At 40.7% G+C, this 14,024-nt stretch overlaps 1 protein-coding gene across 1 annotated transcript; it reads left to right on the forward strand.

Moving 5' to 3' along the window:
- Positions 1-11,767: 11,767 nt before the first annotated feature.
- Positions 11,768-12,685, forward strand: LOC138902052 (uncharacterized). Its single transcript, XM_070189864.1, has 2 exons — positions 11,768-11,876; positions 12,150-12,685. The coding sequence occupies exons 1-2, from the start codon at positions 11,768-11,770 to the stop codon at positions 12,683-12,685; spliced, it is 645 nt and encodes a 214-aa protein (XP_070045965.1).
- Positions 12,686-14,024: the final 1,339 nt, after the last annotated feature.

The following is a 14,024-nucleotide window of genomic DNA, read 5'->3' on the forward strand; positions in this document are numbered from 1 at the left end:
GGTGAGCTTTCAGAAGCTCAAGACAACACTGACTTCCATATCGGTGTTAGTGTTGCATTCCGGTTCAGGGATGCATACAGTGTATTGCGATGCTTCACGCGTTGGCCTGGGTTGTGTATTAATGCAGGAGGGGTGAGTTATTGCATATGCCTCACGTCAGCTGAAGCCCCACGAGAAGAATTACCCGGTACATGATTTGGAGTTAGCTGCGATTGTTCACGCTCTTAAGATTTGGAGGCATTATCTTTATGGGGTGTCTTGCGAAGTTTTCACTGATAATCGCAGTTTGCAGCATTTATTCATTCAGAGGGACCTAAATTTGAGGCAGCGCAGATGACTTTGTTGATACCCAATTTTTTCCTCATATTTCTCAAAAACAAATATATATATATATATATATATATATATATATATATATATATATATATATATATACACATATATATCTTTCAAAATAGTGCATATGCATCATCATTTGATTTACAAGCATATACAAGTATTTTTCATAATTTTTAAAGGCTTTAAATAAATATATTTCTGCATTATTATTATTATTATATAAATATCTATTAATTACCTTATAAATTATTTTTATGATGCTTTTATCTTCTAAACTTATCATTTACACCCATATAAGGTTTTAAATATTTTTAGTGCATTTCTTATAATTACATTTGCATTTTTTAAGGCTAAATTGCACATTTTGCAATAATAGCCTATATGCATGTATAATTACATTATTTATGCAAAAAAATAACTTTTTATATTTTTATAATGTTAAATAATTGTTTTTAATCATTTGCATGCACAAATAATATTTTTTTTGTTATTTATCTATTATTTTTATAAATTATTATTTATTAAAATTGGGTATTTAAAATCTGGCCTTAATTTCATAATTAATTTTGGACCTAAACTACCCAAACATAACCCAATCACCCCAAGCCCAACACTATTAGCCCAGTCCCTTACCCATTTAATTAAAATCCGACCCAACCCCTGCTTAAATCTCAGTTGTTGATCAAAAACGATCAACGACTCATAAACGACCCCTCATTTTCCTTATATCACCCATCTCCCAAACCCTAACCCCATTTCCCCTAATCCTCTGCCTCTCTACTCCCTTCCCTCTGAAGAACCCTAGCCCGCCGCCTCTCCAAAATCCTCCCCTAATCCTGTTCCTAATGGGACTTTCTTCCCATTTACTTACCATTTCGACATATTTCCTTTATTGGTTGATTCTTTACGGTATTACTTAGTACTTGCCTAAACATGGCAAGTACCCTACTCTGATTCTGTCCTAATCGATCTTCATCTCTTGAATCTGGACGATATTAAGTCTAAACACGTTATTGTGCACTGTGTGAGTCCGATTTGTTCGTATCTTGCTAATTCATACTTAACCCTAAGGTTAGGGTTTACAGATTCTCTTTGATTCGAACCGAAATTGGTTCAAGCTTTAATATTAAGTACTATCTCGTCTATATTCGCCTTATTATGTATGAATCTGTCTATTTCTGCCGATTATTTTTACTTGCCCTAAATTAGGGTTTCAGATCCTTTTTATTTGAATCAAATCTGGTTCGGTTATGTGTTTTGTGAATAATATTCATGTCTATGTTCATTTTATACAATATGTGATTCTTGTATTTTCTGCCAATTTTGTGGAGTTTACCTAAAAACTAGGGTTTCAAAATTTTTCTTCTTTATTGATTGTTTGAATTAATTATATTTCCATATTTATGTGTTTAGTTCCTACACTATTTAAAACCCTTCCCACTCCCCTTTGGTTAAGTTTGAAAATCCTTAAAAAAATAATATAAACTAAGACTGTACGTTCTTCATTCTTGAATAAACTTGTTCTGTATTTTTGATTCATGGCCGGTTGAAAGCCAAGGCCAGAAATTGCTAAGTTCTTGCTTTGTTTGGTGATACTCACAATACTGTTGGATTTCCTTCTTCCTTGCTTCATATTAACTGGTTAGTTATCATATCTCTGTCATTTCATTCTGATTATTTGTTTAATGTGCTACTTCAATTAGACTATGTTACCCTAAATGCTATTACATTTGTAGTTTGAGACATGCTTAAATCTACTTTGAGTTTGTTAGTTCGATTCTGCTTAACCCATATGTCACTAATAGCAATCTCTTGAAGTTTAAGTTTGTTATTATCTTGCTTTTTGAACATGTTCTCATATCTCCTGCTATAGAATAGTTAACTAGGTATAGATGTCTTCCTTAATAGGATAACAAGTCTGTTTCTGAGTGCATCATAATGTGGCCTGTTTGACTTTGTTTTTATTATATTTTGATACCCCTAGTAACTGCCCCAATTAGTTCCTAACATGTCATGATCTGTTGCTAATTGATTTCTTCTTATGACACTAGTTTCTGCACTTAACTTAATCTGGATCTTCCTTTATCATTATAAATCTGTCTTATGACTTGTCTTGTTAGCATGTGATTGAGTTTATTTACTGAAACTTGACTAAGTCTGCCTAGGTTCAAGCATGCCTGTTATTTGTGTGTATATGCTCAATTTGGATTCTATCCTTCAGTGAAATACCTTGACTCCATTATATTTCTTTACTATCTGGTCCTTCTTAATTCTTATTCTTAGCCGGCTGAAAGTCAAGGCTATTTAGGTTATGTCCTTTGACCTCCCTAGTGTGAGCATTGCTCAGGGTTCATATGAGACCCTTGCGAACTCTAACACACTAGGACCTGGTCCCTAATCTTTCCCTGAATTATTTTTGATCAACCTCCCTAGTGTGAGCACTGCCCTGGGTTCTTGAAGCCCTTGGGAACTCTGACACACTAGGATCTTGGGTTTTGTATGCTCAGCCTTGATATATGTACACTGGATGAATCACTCAACAATTGGCTATTTATTTTTGGAGTTGTTGAAGGCCTGGCCTGTCTAGGTATATTTGGTCCTGTTGTAGGCTCCCTATAGTTATATTTATTCTGTAATTTACTACATTTAATTCTGGGTCTGTAATAATTATTGTAATAACAATTCTGGGGTGTTAGTGAAATTGGTTACACTTGCAACAAAGTTGGGCAGAAATCCTACCTATAGGTTCGATACTGTGTTTTTAATTGTTGTATGCTAGAAGTCATGTCTATAGGTACTTTATTATGTTCAGTCATCATATGCTAGCAGCCATGCCCATAGGTTTAATGCTTGGTTCAATCATGTTCTGTTAGAGACCATGCTTATAGGAAATGATGTGATTCAATATGTGTGCAAAATCCTATTTACATTCTGTTCTGTTCACAATTTATAGAAACCATGCCTATAGGATCTAAAACTGGATCAAATTGTAGAAAGCATGTCTATAGGTCTGAATCTGTTTAATTATCATTTTTGCCCGTTGATTTTACACTGTGCTGTTACTCTCATTAGAAAACATGCCTATAGGATTAAAATAAGTAATTCTGGATATGTTTCTGTGATTACCACTATTTATTACCACGTGAAACACCTAGATATCATGCTGGTAGGCTTAATCGTATTATGCTTAAATCAGTAGGCAAACTTACGTAGGTCCTGGCAATTGTATTAAGAAACTGGTTTTTGCGCACAACTGTCTGATCATTCGTTCAGTATCACGTAGAGATCCTGCCTATAGGATTCTGCAAATTAGTTATAATCTGTCAGCATTAATCAGTTTGGCGTACATTTGCTGTCTAAATGCGGAGGCTAATTTAAGCCCATGCTTGCTTATATTTGAAAGTCCTAAACTATTTTTGTATGTCGCTTAGTATTTTCCGTTTTGAGCAGCCTAAGTTAAAGTCTAGAACCACCCTGAAATAGAGGTCCAAATGCCTCCTGGACCATAGGCATGGGACGGGTAGTGCACACATAGGGTACGACTTAGAATTAAATAGAGCGCTTTAGGTAAATAACTTAAAGATAGTAATCGGGTAGCAGGAGATGATAGTCTGTGCCCGCTGAATAATATGAGTAACACCCCATCTTGAGGGAGTTACGAAGTATTATCTATGTTGCACGGGGTGATCCTTTAGTCTAAAAAATTTAGGACCCCCCCAACTTCTGTTTAAGGTAATTCGTTTATTGCACTTGTCCAAACTGTTTCCTTTCTCTTAGACTAATTCATATAATTCGAGTTCGGCCAGGACCCATCGTTGTGGACCTCGAGGAGTGCCCAACACTTTCTCCTCAAGATAATTTGAGCCCTTACCCGATCTTTGATGATGCAAGCTAGTAAACCCGAGTCATTGGCAAATAGGTGCCCTAACGCACCTTAATCCGTTAGGTGGCGACTCTATCTTTTAATACCCTTCCTTATAAAGAGTTGTCACGTGTCGAAATCCGATTTCGCGAGAAAAAGGGGCGCGACAGCATGGCAACTCTGCTGGGGATATCCTTAGGCTCTTACCATAATGAACTTAGTCTGTGTGAATTAGTCTCCCTCGATAAGCGTGTCTTTATTATTTTATGCTCAAATTCACAGTTTATTTGCTACATTCACACCCCTTCCCTATTTTCCCTTTTACATGAATTTACATGTAACTTTTTGTTTAACCTTGTTCGCTGGCTTCAATCTTTATGTCTTTCTTTGTTTTTCTTTCTTTCTTGTCTTTACATTTATTAAATACCGCCTTTATCACTTTCATCATGCAAAATACTTGACAAAGTGTTGTTTTATTTTTTTTCATAATTACATGCTCTGCATCATATTCCACTCGTGCGCAATTAATATCATAGCGGCACTTGATGAGTGTCCGTGCTCTTCCTATATTACTCTTTTTTAAATTTGGAAAGGCTTATTTGCGGTAAAACTAGTCGATCAGCGGTGCAGTCGACAGTTCCGTGCCTTTCCCTCTCAAGTTGTCCGCTTGAGGGTACTGGTCTATACTCTTATAGAAAACCCCACTCTGATGTTAACTGTGCATGCATCATGTCTGAACCTAGTACGGGTTAGAATGATGTCCGCATAATAACTCTCTAAGGCAAGCCTTGTCCAAAACCCATCGGGATTTCCATAATCCCAACAGGGCACAATCATGATATGTGCATTATTTGGAGAAAACGTGCCGATATGCTAATCATTAATGTGTAAGTAGTCAAATCCAGAGGGGGAGAGGGCTAACTTTATTTGTTTTGCATAAATGAGGCACGAAGTCGCCAGGTTCGGCATGGTCTGAAGTATCTCACCTCTGTTGCTAGACTGGTGGGAAAATATCTCGCCAAGTGACAAAAACCATGTGAAAAGAATTCTGGAAAATTTACCTTCTTTGCTGGACATTCAGCCAAACAATGTACTAATCGAGGCCGCTACTATGTTCTGGGATGAAAAGAGGGATGTTTTCTATTTTGGTAACATAGAGATGACTCCCCTTCTTGAGGAAATAGGAGGTTTTACCGGGCTACCCTGGGATAGCCCTGGTCTGCTGGTGCCGGAAAATTATACTTCTAGGGGATTTTTGAAAATGATGGGTCTTAGAAAGAATGACGAATTAGTCTGCCTGAAGAAGTCCTACATACCTTTTGACTTCCTCTACGAGCGTTATGGGCACAACACATCCTACAGTATCTATCATGATGAGTTTGCCATCACTTCTCTGGGCTGGACTCATCGTCGGGTTTTTGTGTTCATCATCTGTTTTCTGGGTATGATAGTATTTCCAATTCATGGAGACAGGATTCACACTCGTTTGGCTATGGTTACCAAGACCTTAATTGAAGGGATTGAGGGACAAACTTACACTATTGTCCCAATGATCGTGGCAGAGATATACCGAGCTTTGGACCGCTGTAAGAAGGGATTCAGACATTTTGAGGGTTGTAATTTGTTACTGCAAATATGGTTGTTGGAGCATCTTCAAAGAGGACAGTACCGTCAGGAATTTCTGCAGTGACCATGGAATGACCACATAGACTTTCACCATCCAAAAAGAATGACTTTCATCCCAGACAGGTTTGCATAACCAGAAAACGCCGTGGATTGGGTACACTTCTTTAGCAATTTGACTGATTACAAGGTCCATTGGATGTTCGAGTGGTTCCCTAGTAGCGAGTTCATCATCAGGTCCAGGGATGTTACTCACTTAGTGCTGATCGGGTTGAGGGGTATCTACCCTTATGCTCCTATCAGGGTCATGAGACAGGCTGGGAGAAAACAAGTCATACCGCGAGTTTCTAAGATGGTTCACTACAAAGTAGACTTTCAGGGTAGTGCCATTACATTTAAGTGTGAGGCCCAACACATGTGGCATCTGAAGATTATTGTGTAAAAGGATACCATCGAACCAGATCGGTACCATACCGGTCATGTGTATTTCTACCTATCATAGTTGGATGATGACATAGTAGGAGAAGTCGAGCTAGGGATCGATCGAGGAAACAGGGTCATAAACGATGCTGCTGAAGCACAAGTAAAATACAAGAGGTTGCGTAAGAGAATCCTTGAGTCTGAAGCCAGACATTTGGAACAACACAAGATAGACATGGAATCAATCAATGAATGGAGGGAAGTTGCTACAAAATCAACAAAGAGGTTGTAGTACTTAAAGTAGGGTCTGATGGAACTTGAAGGGAAGATAAGGAGAAGGATCGTGGATTGTCAGAATGTAGAGGGAAACGAAGGAGGACACCTAGCAAGGGCGTATCTGCTGCTGGACATGTGCGAGCTTGGAGAGGGTCCCTCCGAGACCAAATAGAATAGAATTGTTGTTTATTTGCCTTTCTAGAGTCGTTTTAGAAATTGATTGTAATAAGGCAAATGCCACTAGCAACTCTTTTAATTATTTTCATTTTAGAGGTTTGATCTATTTATTACATTAATGAAATGAGGCAATTATCGGCATCAAGTTTCTCCAAATCTATGTGTCGCTAGGCCTACCTCAGGCACAATGAGGTCCCCAAAATTAGGACGCGAATTTATAATTCCGCAATACATGTTTAAATACTGCAAATATCCTTCCAAAATCCCCTACTGACTTGTTTACCTTTTTGCTTTTCTTTGTTTTGATTACTGCCATCCCCTAAGGTTGGTTCTTGCATACTGGCATCATCAGCGTATCATACCAGATCCATAGGCCCTCCACCTCCTCCTCCTCCAAGTGATCATAAAAGTAAGGGAAAGGCTAAGATGGATGACATGTGTGGTATCAGGAAAGATAACGCTGCACATTCGAAAAATATTGAAACTTCAGATGGTCGGAGTACTCCGGCATAGAATGATTTGGTTCTACGGTTGGAGTAGAAAATACTGGAATTGCAAGGGGAACTTGAGCAGGTCCGCAACTTGGCAAACCTCTCCCTCACCTTAAACGTCCTGGATATTAACCAACAGAATGCCCAAAACCCAGCATCTCCTCAAAACACACCAAACCAACATCCACAAAACCCTCCCGCACCTCATCAATACGCCACACCTCCTCAAAATCCTAACCCTCCACCAGTGCCAACTCCTCCTCAACACCAACATATTCCGACTCAGTATCCACAAACTACTACCTACCATACTCCTCAAAATACACCGCAACCTACCCTCGATCCGCAGAACTCAACCAATGATCATCACTACACCCAAAACCCCGGTATCCACTAAAGTAACCCCATATATGTAGAATCTCTATCTCACCCCACTCAACAAACCCCATACACACCAGAATCTGCCGAGAAGGACCTGCTTATCAATAATATGACAGAGGAACTTAAGAAGCTCACAAGCCGAGTCCAGGGTGTCGAAGGGGGTAAAGGCATTGAGGGTTTGAACTATGAAGATCTGTGTATTCAGCCAGACGTAGAACTGCCGAAGGGTTACAAACCTCCCAAGTTCGAAATGTTTGATAGAACAGGTGACCCAAAGGTGCATCTAAGGACATACTGTGACAAGCTCATAGGAGTTGGAAAAGATTCAAGGATTCACATGAAACTATTCATGAGAAGCCTCGCTGGAGATGCCCTATCGTGGTACATCAGCCAAAATCCAAAGAAGTGGGTTAGCTGGGTAAGCATGGCATCAGATTTTATGGATCGGTTCAGGTTTAATACGGAGAATGCGCCAGATGTCTTCTATATCCAGAATATCAAGAAGAAGCCAACAAAGACTTTTCACGAGTATGCTACTCGATGGAGATCAGAAGCTGCGAAAGTAAGGCCGACATTGGAAGAAGAGCAGATGAACAAGTTCTTCGTTCGGGCCCAAGATCCACAATACTACAAAAGGTTAATGGTTATCGAGAATCACAAATTCTCCGACATCATCAAATTGGGGGAAAGGATTGAAGAAGGGATCAAGAGCGGAATGGTAACTAATTTTGAGGCATTATAGGCTACGAATAAAGCTTTACAATCATGGGGTATATCCAAGAAGAAAGAAGTAGGGGCCGTGATGGTAGCCCAAGGTCCAAAACCTCCTCTTACATACCAAACACCTCCACTCACATATTATCCTTCACCTCCCAGATATCCACAACCCGCCACTGCCTACCATACTTATAACACCCAGCCAACATACTATCACTCCCTGCCAGCCTGCCAAAACTATCAAAAACCTAGACCAAATTTCGACCGCAGGCCACCCAGATAATACACCCCTATTGTTGAACCTATCGATCAGTTATATGAGAGACTGAAAGTTGCTGGATATGTCACCCCTATTCCCGTTGTTTCCATGGAAAACTCTTCTCAATGGGTAAATCCAAATAAGACATATGCCTATCACTCAGGCATGAAAGGTCATACTATTGATGAGTGTCATACTTTGAAGGATAAGATTCAGACATTAATTGATACCAAAGTTATACAGGCAAAGGAGGCCGCACCTAACGTCCGCAACAATCCCCTCCCGGATCACAGGGGCGAATGGGTGAATGTGATAGAGACCGATGAAGAATGGGACTCAGAGGGGTCAATTGAACTCATTCGAGAATGGGATAATCCTGAAACATCTCCGGTCACTCTCACACCTATCATGGTACAAACTTAGACACCAATCGAAGTTGACGTAGCTGCACCAACTCCGTTTAAGGTTGAAGTAACAACACCCTTCACCGTGATGGTAGCACCTACACTATCTTATAAGTCTAAAGCTATACCATGTGATTATGTTGTAGAATCAAGAAGGAAAGGAAAGGGGAAAATGGAAGAAACTGGTGCAGCACAAGGTATGACCAGAACTGGTAGGGTTTACACGCCCGAGAATTTGGGGGGAATAAGTAAAGAAGCCGCTTCCAAGCAGCCCATCATTGAAACCGGCCCGAATGATCTTTGGAGAAAGGTGCAAGCAAGGGAGTATTCTGTGGTCGATCATTTGAACAAAACCCCTGCTCAGATATCCATTCTATCACTACTGCAGAATTTTGAGGCATACAGGAATGCGTTAATGAAAGTGTTGAATGAGGCTTGTGTACCCAACAACATTACCAGTGGAGAGATGACCAATATGGTAGGACAAGTGTTGGAAAGCCACAAGATCACTTTTCATGAAGACGAGCTACTACCAGAAGGACTAAGTCACAACAGGGTATTGCATATCACAGTGCAATTTGAGGATAAGTTCATTGCCAGAGTCCTGATAGATGGGGGTTTGAGTCTTAACATATGTCCACTAACTTCTTTGAAAAGATTGGGTAACGGCCTGCACGAGATAAGAGTAGGAAGTATGAATGTGAAAGCCTTTGATGGGTCTCAAAGGGCCACAATTGGGGAGACCAACCTCAGCCTACATATGGGCCCAACCTGGTTTGATGTTGAGTTTCAAGTGTTGGACATATCTGCTACCTACAACCTATTGTTGGGAAGACCTTGGATACATGCCGCTGGGGCCGTAGCTTCTACTCTACATCAGGTCGTGAAGTTTGAGTGGAACCATCAGGAAGTGATCATCCATGAGGACGGAAGTAATTCCATTTACACCAGTCAAACTGTTCCGGTCATCGAGAATAGAAGGGAGTTGGGAGAAGAGACTTATCATCGCATCGAGCGCATCAATGCAATTGAGAAGGACAAGTGGTGGAGCAGCAAAATAGAGAGCATACTACCATGGGCAGGGTATGAACCCGGTAAAGGGCTCCGGAAGAATCTCCAGGGGATCACCAAACCAATACAGCTAAAGCGTCACGGCACAACTTTTGGGCTTGGGTATGAATACACCTGGCACGAGTATCAGAATTGGTCTCCATTATGGCGTGGTCCTTATTACCCTCTAGAGCAACCAATACCACATTTGGGCCAGTCATTTCACCAAGCTGACATGATGTGGGAGTTCGAAGAAGATAAAGTTCTAGCCAATATAAGGAATATGTTTCTAGATGATGGAGATATGGATTGCAGTGCAATAGTTGAGGAGGAGGAAGAGGAAGGCCTCATTATCCAGACAGTGGAGAAATGAGTTGTTCTCAAGAACTGGATTGCTGCACCCTCAAGGGCCCATCGAGTTCCGGGGTAGCCTGGCAATTAGCATCACTTATTTTTTAGAAGCAATTTTTATGAGCATTTAAGATGTTTTCAACATTTTGTTTTAAGCATGTTTTGTTTTGAAATAATTGCTCGGGTCATCGAGCTGCACCTGTTTGACGTTTTAAAGATTTATCTAAATGCATTGATGTTTTTAGTATTTATTATTATTCTTTACATTTTTTTCTCTACAACATTATTATTACCTATCCCGATGAACTTACGACTGTGACATGTAATGAGACAACGCAACATAACGATAATGATTCAGAGGATCTGGAAGAGAATATAATGCCCCGAGGAAATTGTAAGAGAAGTGGTAAACTTTGAAAACAAGCCTAAGTCCAATTTGGATGAGACTGAAACAGTTAATCTAGGAGACTCCGCTACAGTCAAGTAAACACGTGTAAGCATTCACCTGTCACTATTAGAGAAAGAAGAATACACTCGTTTCCTGAAGGAATATGAGGATATCTTTGCATGGTCCTATGATGATATGACCGGTTTGAGCACATCCATAGTGGCTCATAAACTACGTACCAACCCAATGTGTTCGCCAGTAAAGCAGAAGCTCAGAAAGTTCAAGCCAGGTATGAGTTTGAAAATCAAAGAAGAAGTCACCAAACAGATCAAAGCTAAGGTTCTCAGAGCGGTTGAATATCCAACTTGGTTGGCTAACATCATTCCAGTTCCAAAGAAGGATGGGAAAGTCAGAGTATGCGTCGATTATCGGGACCTAAACAGAGCAAGTCCCAAAGATGATTTCCCGTTACCCAACATACACATACTGATCGACAATTGCGCCAAGCATGAACTCCAATACTTTATGGATTGCTTCGCGGGATATCATCAGATCTGGATGGATGAAGAGGATGCCGAAAAGATAGCTTTTATCATACCATGGGGGGTGTACTGCTTTAAAATGATGTCGTTTGGTCTGAAGAATGCTGGGGAGACTTATATGAGGGTCATGACAACTATTTTCCATGACATGATACATAAGGAGATAGAGGTATATAGGGATGAAGTCATCATCAAATCCAAGAAGAGTACAGATCACATAGTAGACATGAGGAAGTTCTTTGGTCGGCTTTGGAGGTACAAGTTAAAATTGAATCCCGTAAAATGTTCCTTTGGGGTCCTCGCAGGAAAGTTATTGGGGTTCATCGTCAGCCGCCGAGGAATTGAGCTAGACCCATAAAAGGTCAAGACTATCCAGGATTTGCCGCCTCCAAAGAACAAGAAAGACGTGATGAGCTTCTTGGGATGTCTTAATTACATCAGCCGCTTCATAGCACAATCAACCACGATCTGTGAGCCGATTTTCAAAATGTTAAAGAAGGATGCCGCAACGAATTGGACTGAAGACTACCAGAAAGGTTTTGACAGAATCAAAGAATATTTGTCCACACTGCCAGTCCTGGTCCCGCCAGAACCTGGTAGACCACTGCTACTCTATCTCTCCGTATTAGATGGGGCTTTCGGTTGTGTCTTGGGACAACACGACGAGACGAGAAGGAAAGAACATGCCATATACTATTTGAGTAAGAAGTTCACACCCTACGAAGCATGGTATTCTTTGCTGGAATGCACCTGTTGTGCTTTGACCTGGAAAGCCCAGAAACTGAGGCACTACTTCTGTGCCTATACCACATATCTCATATCAAGGATGGACCCTCTGAAGTACATCTTCCAGAAACCCATGCCTACAGGGAAGCTGGCAAAATGGCAGATATTGTTGAGTGAATTCGACATTGTCTATATGACTCAGAAGGCGGTTAAGGGACAAACATTAACGGATCATCTTGCGGAAAATCCTGTAGGAGGAGAATACGAACCACTAAAAACGTATTTTCCTGATGAAGAAGTAGCATTAGTAGGAGAATATATCGCCGAAGCCTACCACGGGTGGAGAATGTTTTTCGATGGAGCTGCAAACTTCAAAGAAGTGGGTATTGGAGCAGTTTTGGTGTCAGAAATAGGTCAACATTATCCGGTATCCGCGAAACTCAAATTTTCGTGCAACAATAATAATGCAGAATATGAGGCTTGCACATTGGGGCTCAATTTGGTCGTTGACATGAATATCCAGGAATTACTGGTAATTGGTGATTCAGATCTGCTGGTATATCAGGTGCAGGGAGAATGGGCTACAAAGAATACCAAGATATTACCATATCTATATCATGTGCAAGAGATGATGAAGAGGTTCATGAAGATAGAGTTTAGATATGTCCCAAGAATCTAGAATGAGTTCGCAGATGCATTGGCCACTTTGTCCTCCATGATACAACATCCGGACAAGAATTTCATCGACCCCATTCCAGTAAGGATTCATAATCAGCCGGCTTACTGCGCTCATGTTGAAGAAGAAGCAGACGGGAATCCATGGTTCCATGATATCAAGGAGTACTTGGCAAAAGGAGAGTACCCGGAGCATGCAAATCATACTAAAAAACGCACGCTCCGAAGATTGTCCAACCATTTCTTCTAAAGTGGAGGGATTATGTATAGAAGGACTCCAGACTTAGGATTATTACGGTGTGTTGACGCCAAGGAAGCTTCCAAACTACTCGAAGAGATACACTCTGGAACTTGCGGCCCACATATGAATGGTTTCGTCCTAGCCAAGAAGATACTTAGAGCTGGATACTTTTGGATGACTATGGAAACAGACTGCAGTCGGTATGTCCAGAAATGTCATCAGTGCCAGATACACGCAGATATGATATGGGTACCTCCAAATGAACTTAATGCAACCAGCGCACCTTGGCCTTTTGCTGCCTGGGGAATGGATGTCATTGGAGAATTCGAGCCCACCGCTTCAAACGGGTACAAGTTCATTCTAGTGACCATCGACTATTTCACAAAGTGGGTTGAAGCTACATCTTACAAAGCTGTAACCAAGAAAGTCGTCGCAGATTTTGTCAGGGACCATATTGTTTGTCGATTCGGGGTTCCAGAATCCATCATCACTAACAATGCCCCAATCTCAATAGTGATATAATGAAGTCATGTGCAAAACCTTCAAGATCAAGCACAAAAACTTCACAGCATACCGACCCCAAATGAATGGAGCTGTGGAAGCCGCCAACAAGAACATTAAGAAGATACTAAGGAAAAAGGTAGAGAATCACAAGCAGTGGCATGCGAAGCTACCATTTTCTTTAGTGGGATACCGTACCATAGTCCGCACGTCAACCGGGGCAACTCCTTACCTATTGGTCTACGGTACTGAAGCCGTTATTTCCGCCTAGGTAGAAATCCCTTCTTTGAGAATCATACAAGAAGCTGAACTCAGTGATAAAGAATGGATAAAGAGCCGCTATGAACAACTAGCTCTCATTGACGGGAAAAGAATGAGTGCAGTGTGTCATGGTCAGCTCTATCAAAACAGAATGTCCAGAGCTTTCAGTAAAAGGGTCAAACCTAGACAGTTCGCACCGGGGCAGCTGGTGCTGAAACGGATCTTTCCACATCAGGATGAAGCCAAAGGAAAATTCTCACCCAATTGGCAAGGACCCTACATGGTTCACAAGGTACTAACAGGAGGAGCGCTCATACTCGCAGGAATGGATGGAGAAATT

This window comes from Nicotiana tomentosiformis, chromosome 11 (assembly GCF_000390325.3).
Source record: "Nicotiana tomentosiformis chromosome 11, ASM39032v3, whole genome shotgun sequence".
Taxonomy (NCBI): Eukaryota; Viridiplantae; Streptophyta; class Magnoliopsida; order Solanales; family Solanaceae; genus Nicotiana; species Nicotiana tomentosiformis.

Bases quoted from the DNA above. Each gene is read 5' to 3' on its own strand.
- LOC138902052 (XM_070189864.1), top strand. From the start codon at position 11,768: ATGTTAAAGAAGGATGCCGCAACGAATTGGACTGAAGACTACCAGAAA. The intron at 11,877-12,149 runs GTAGACCACTGC...CCATGCCTACAG, and splicing joins CCTGGTCCCGCCAGAACCTG to GGAAGCTGGCAAAATGGCAG.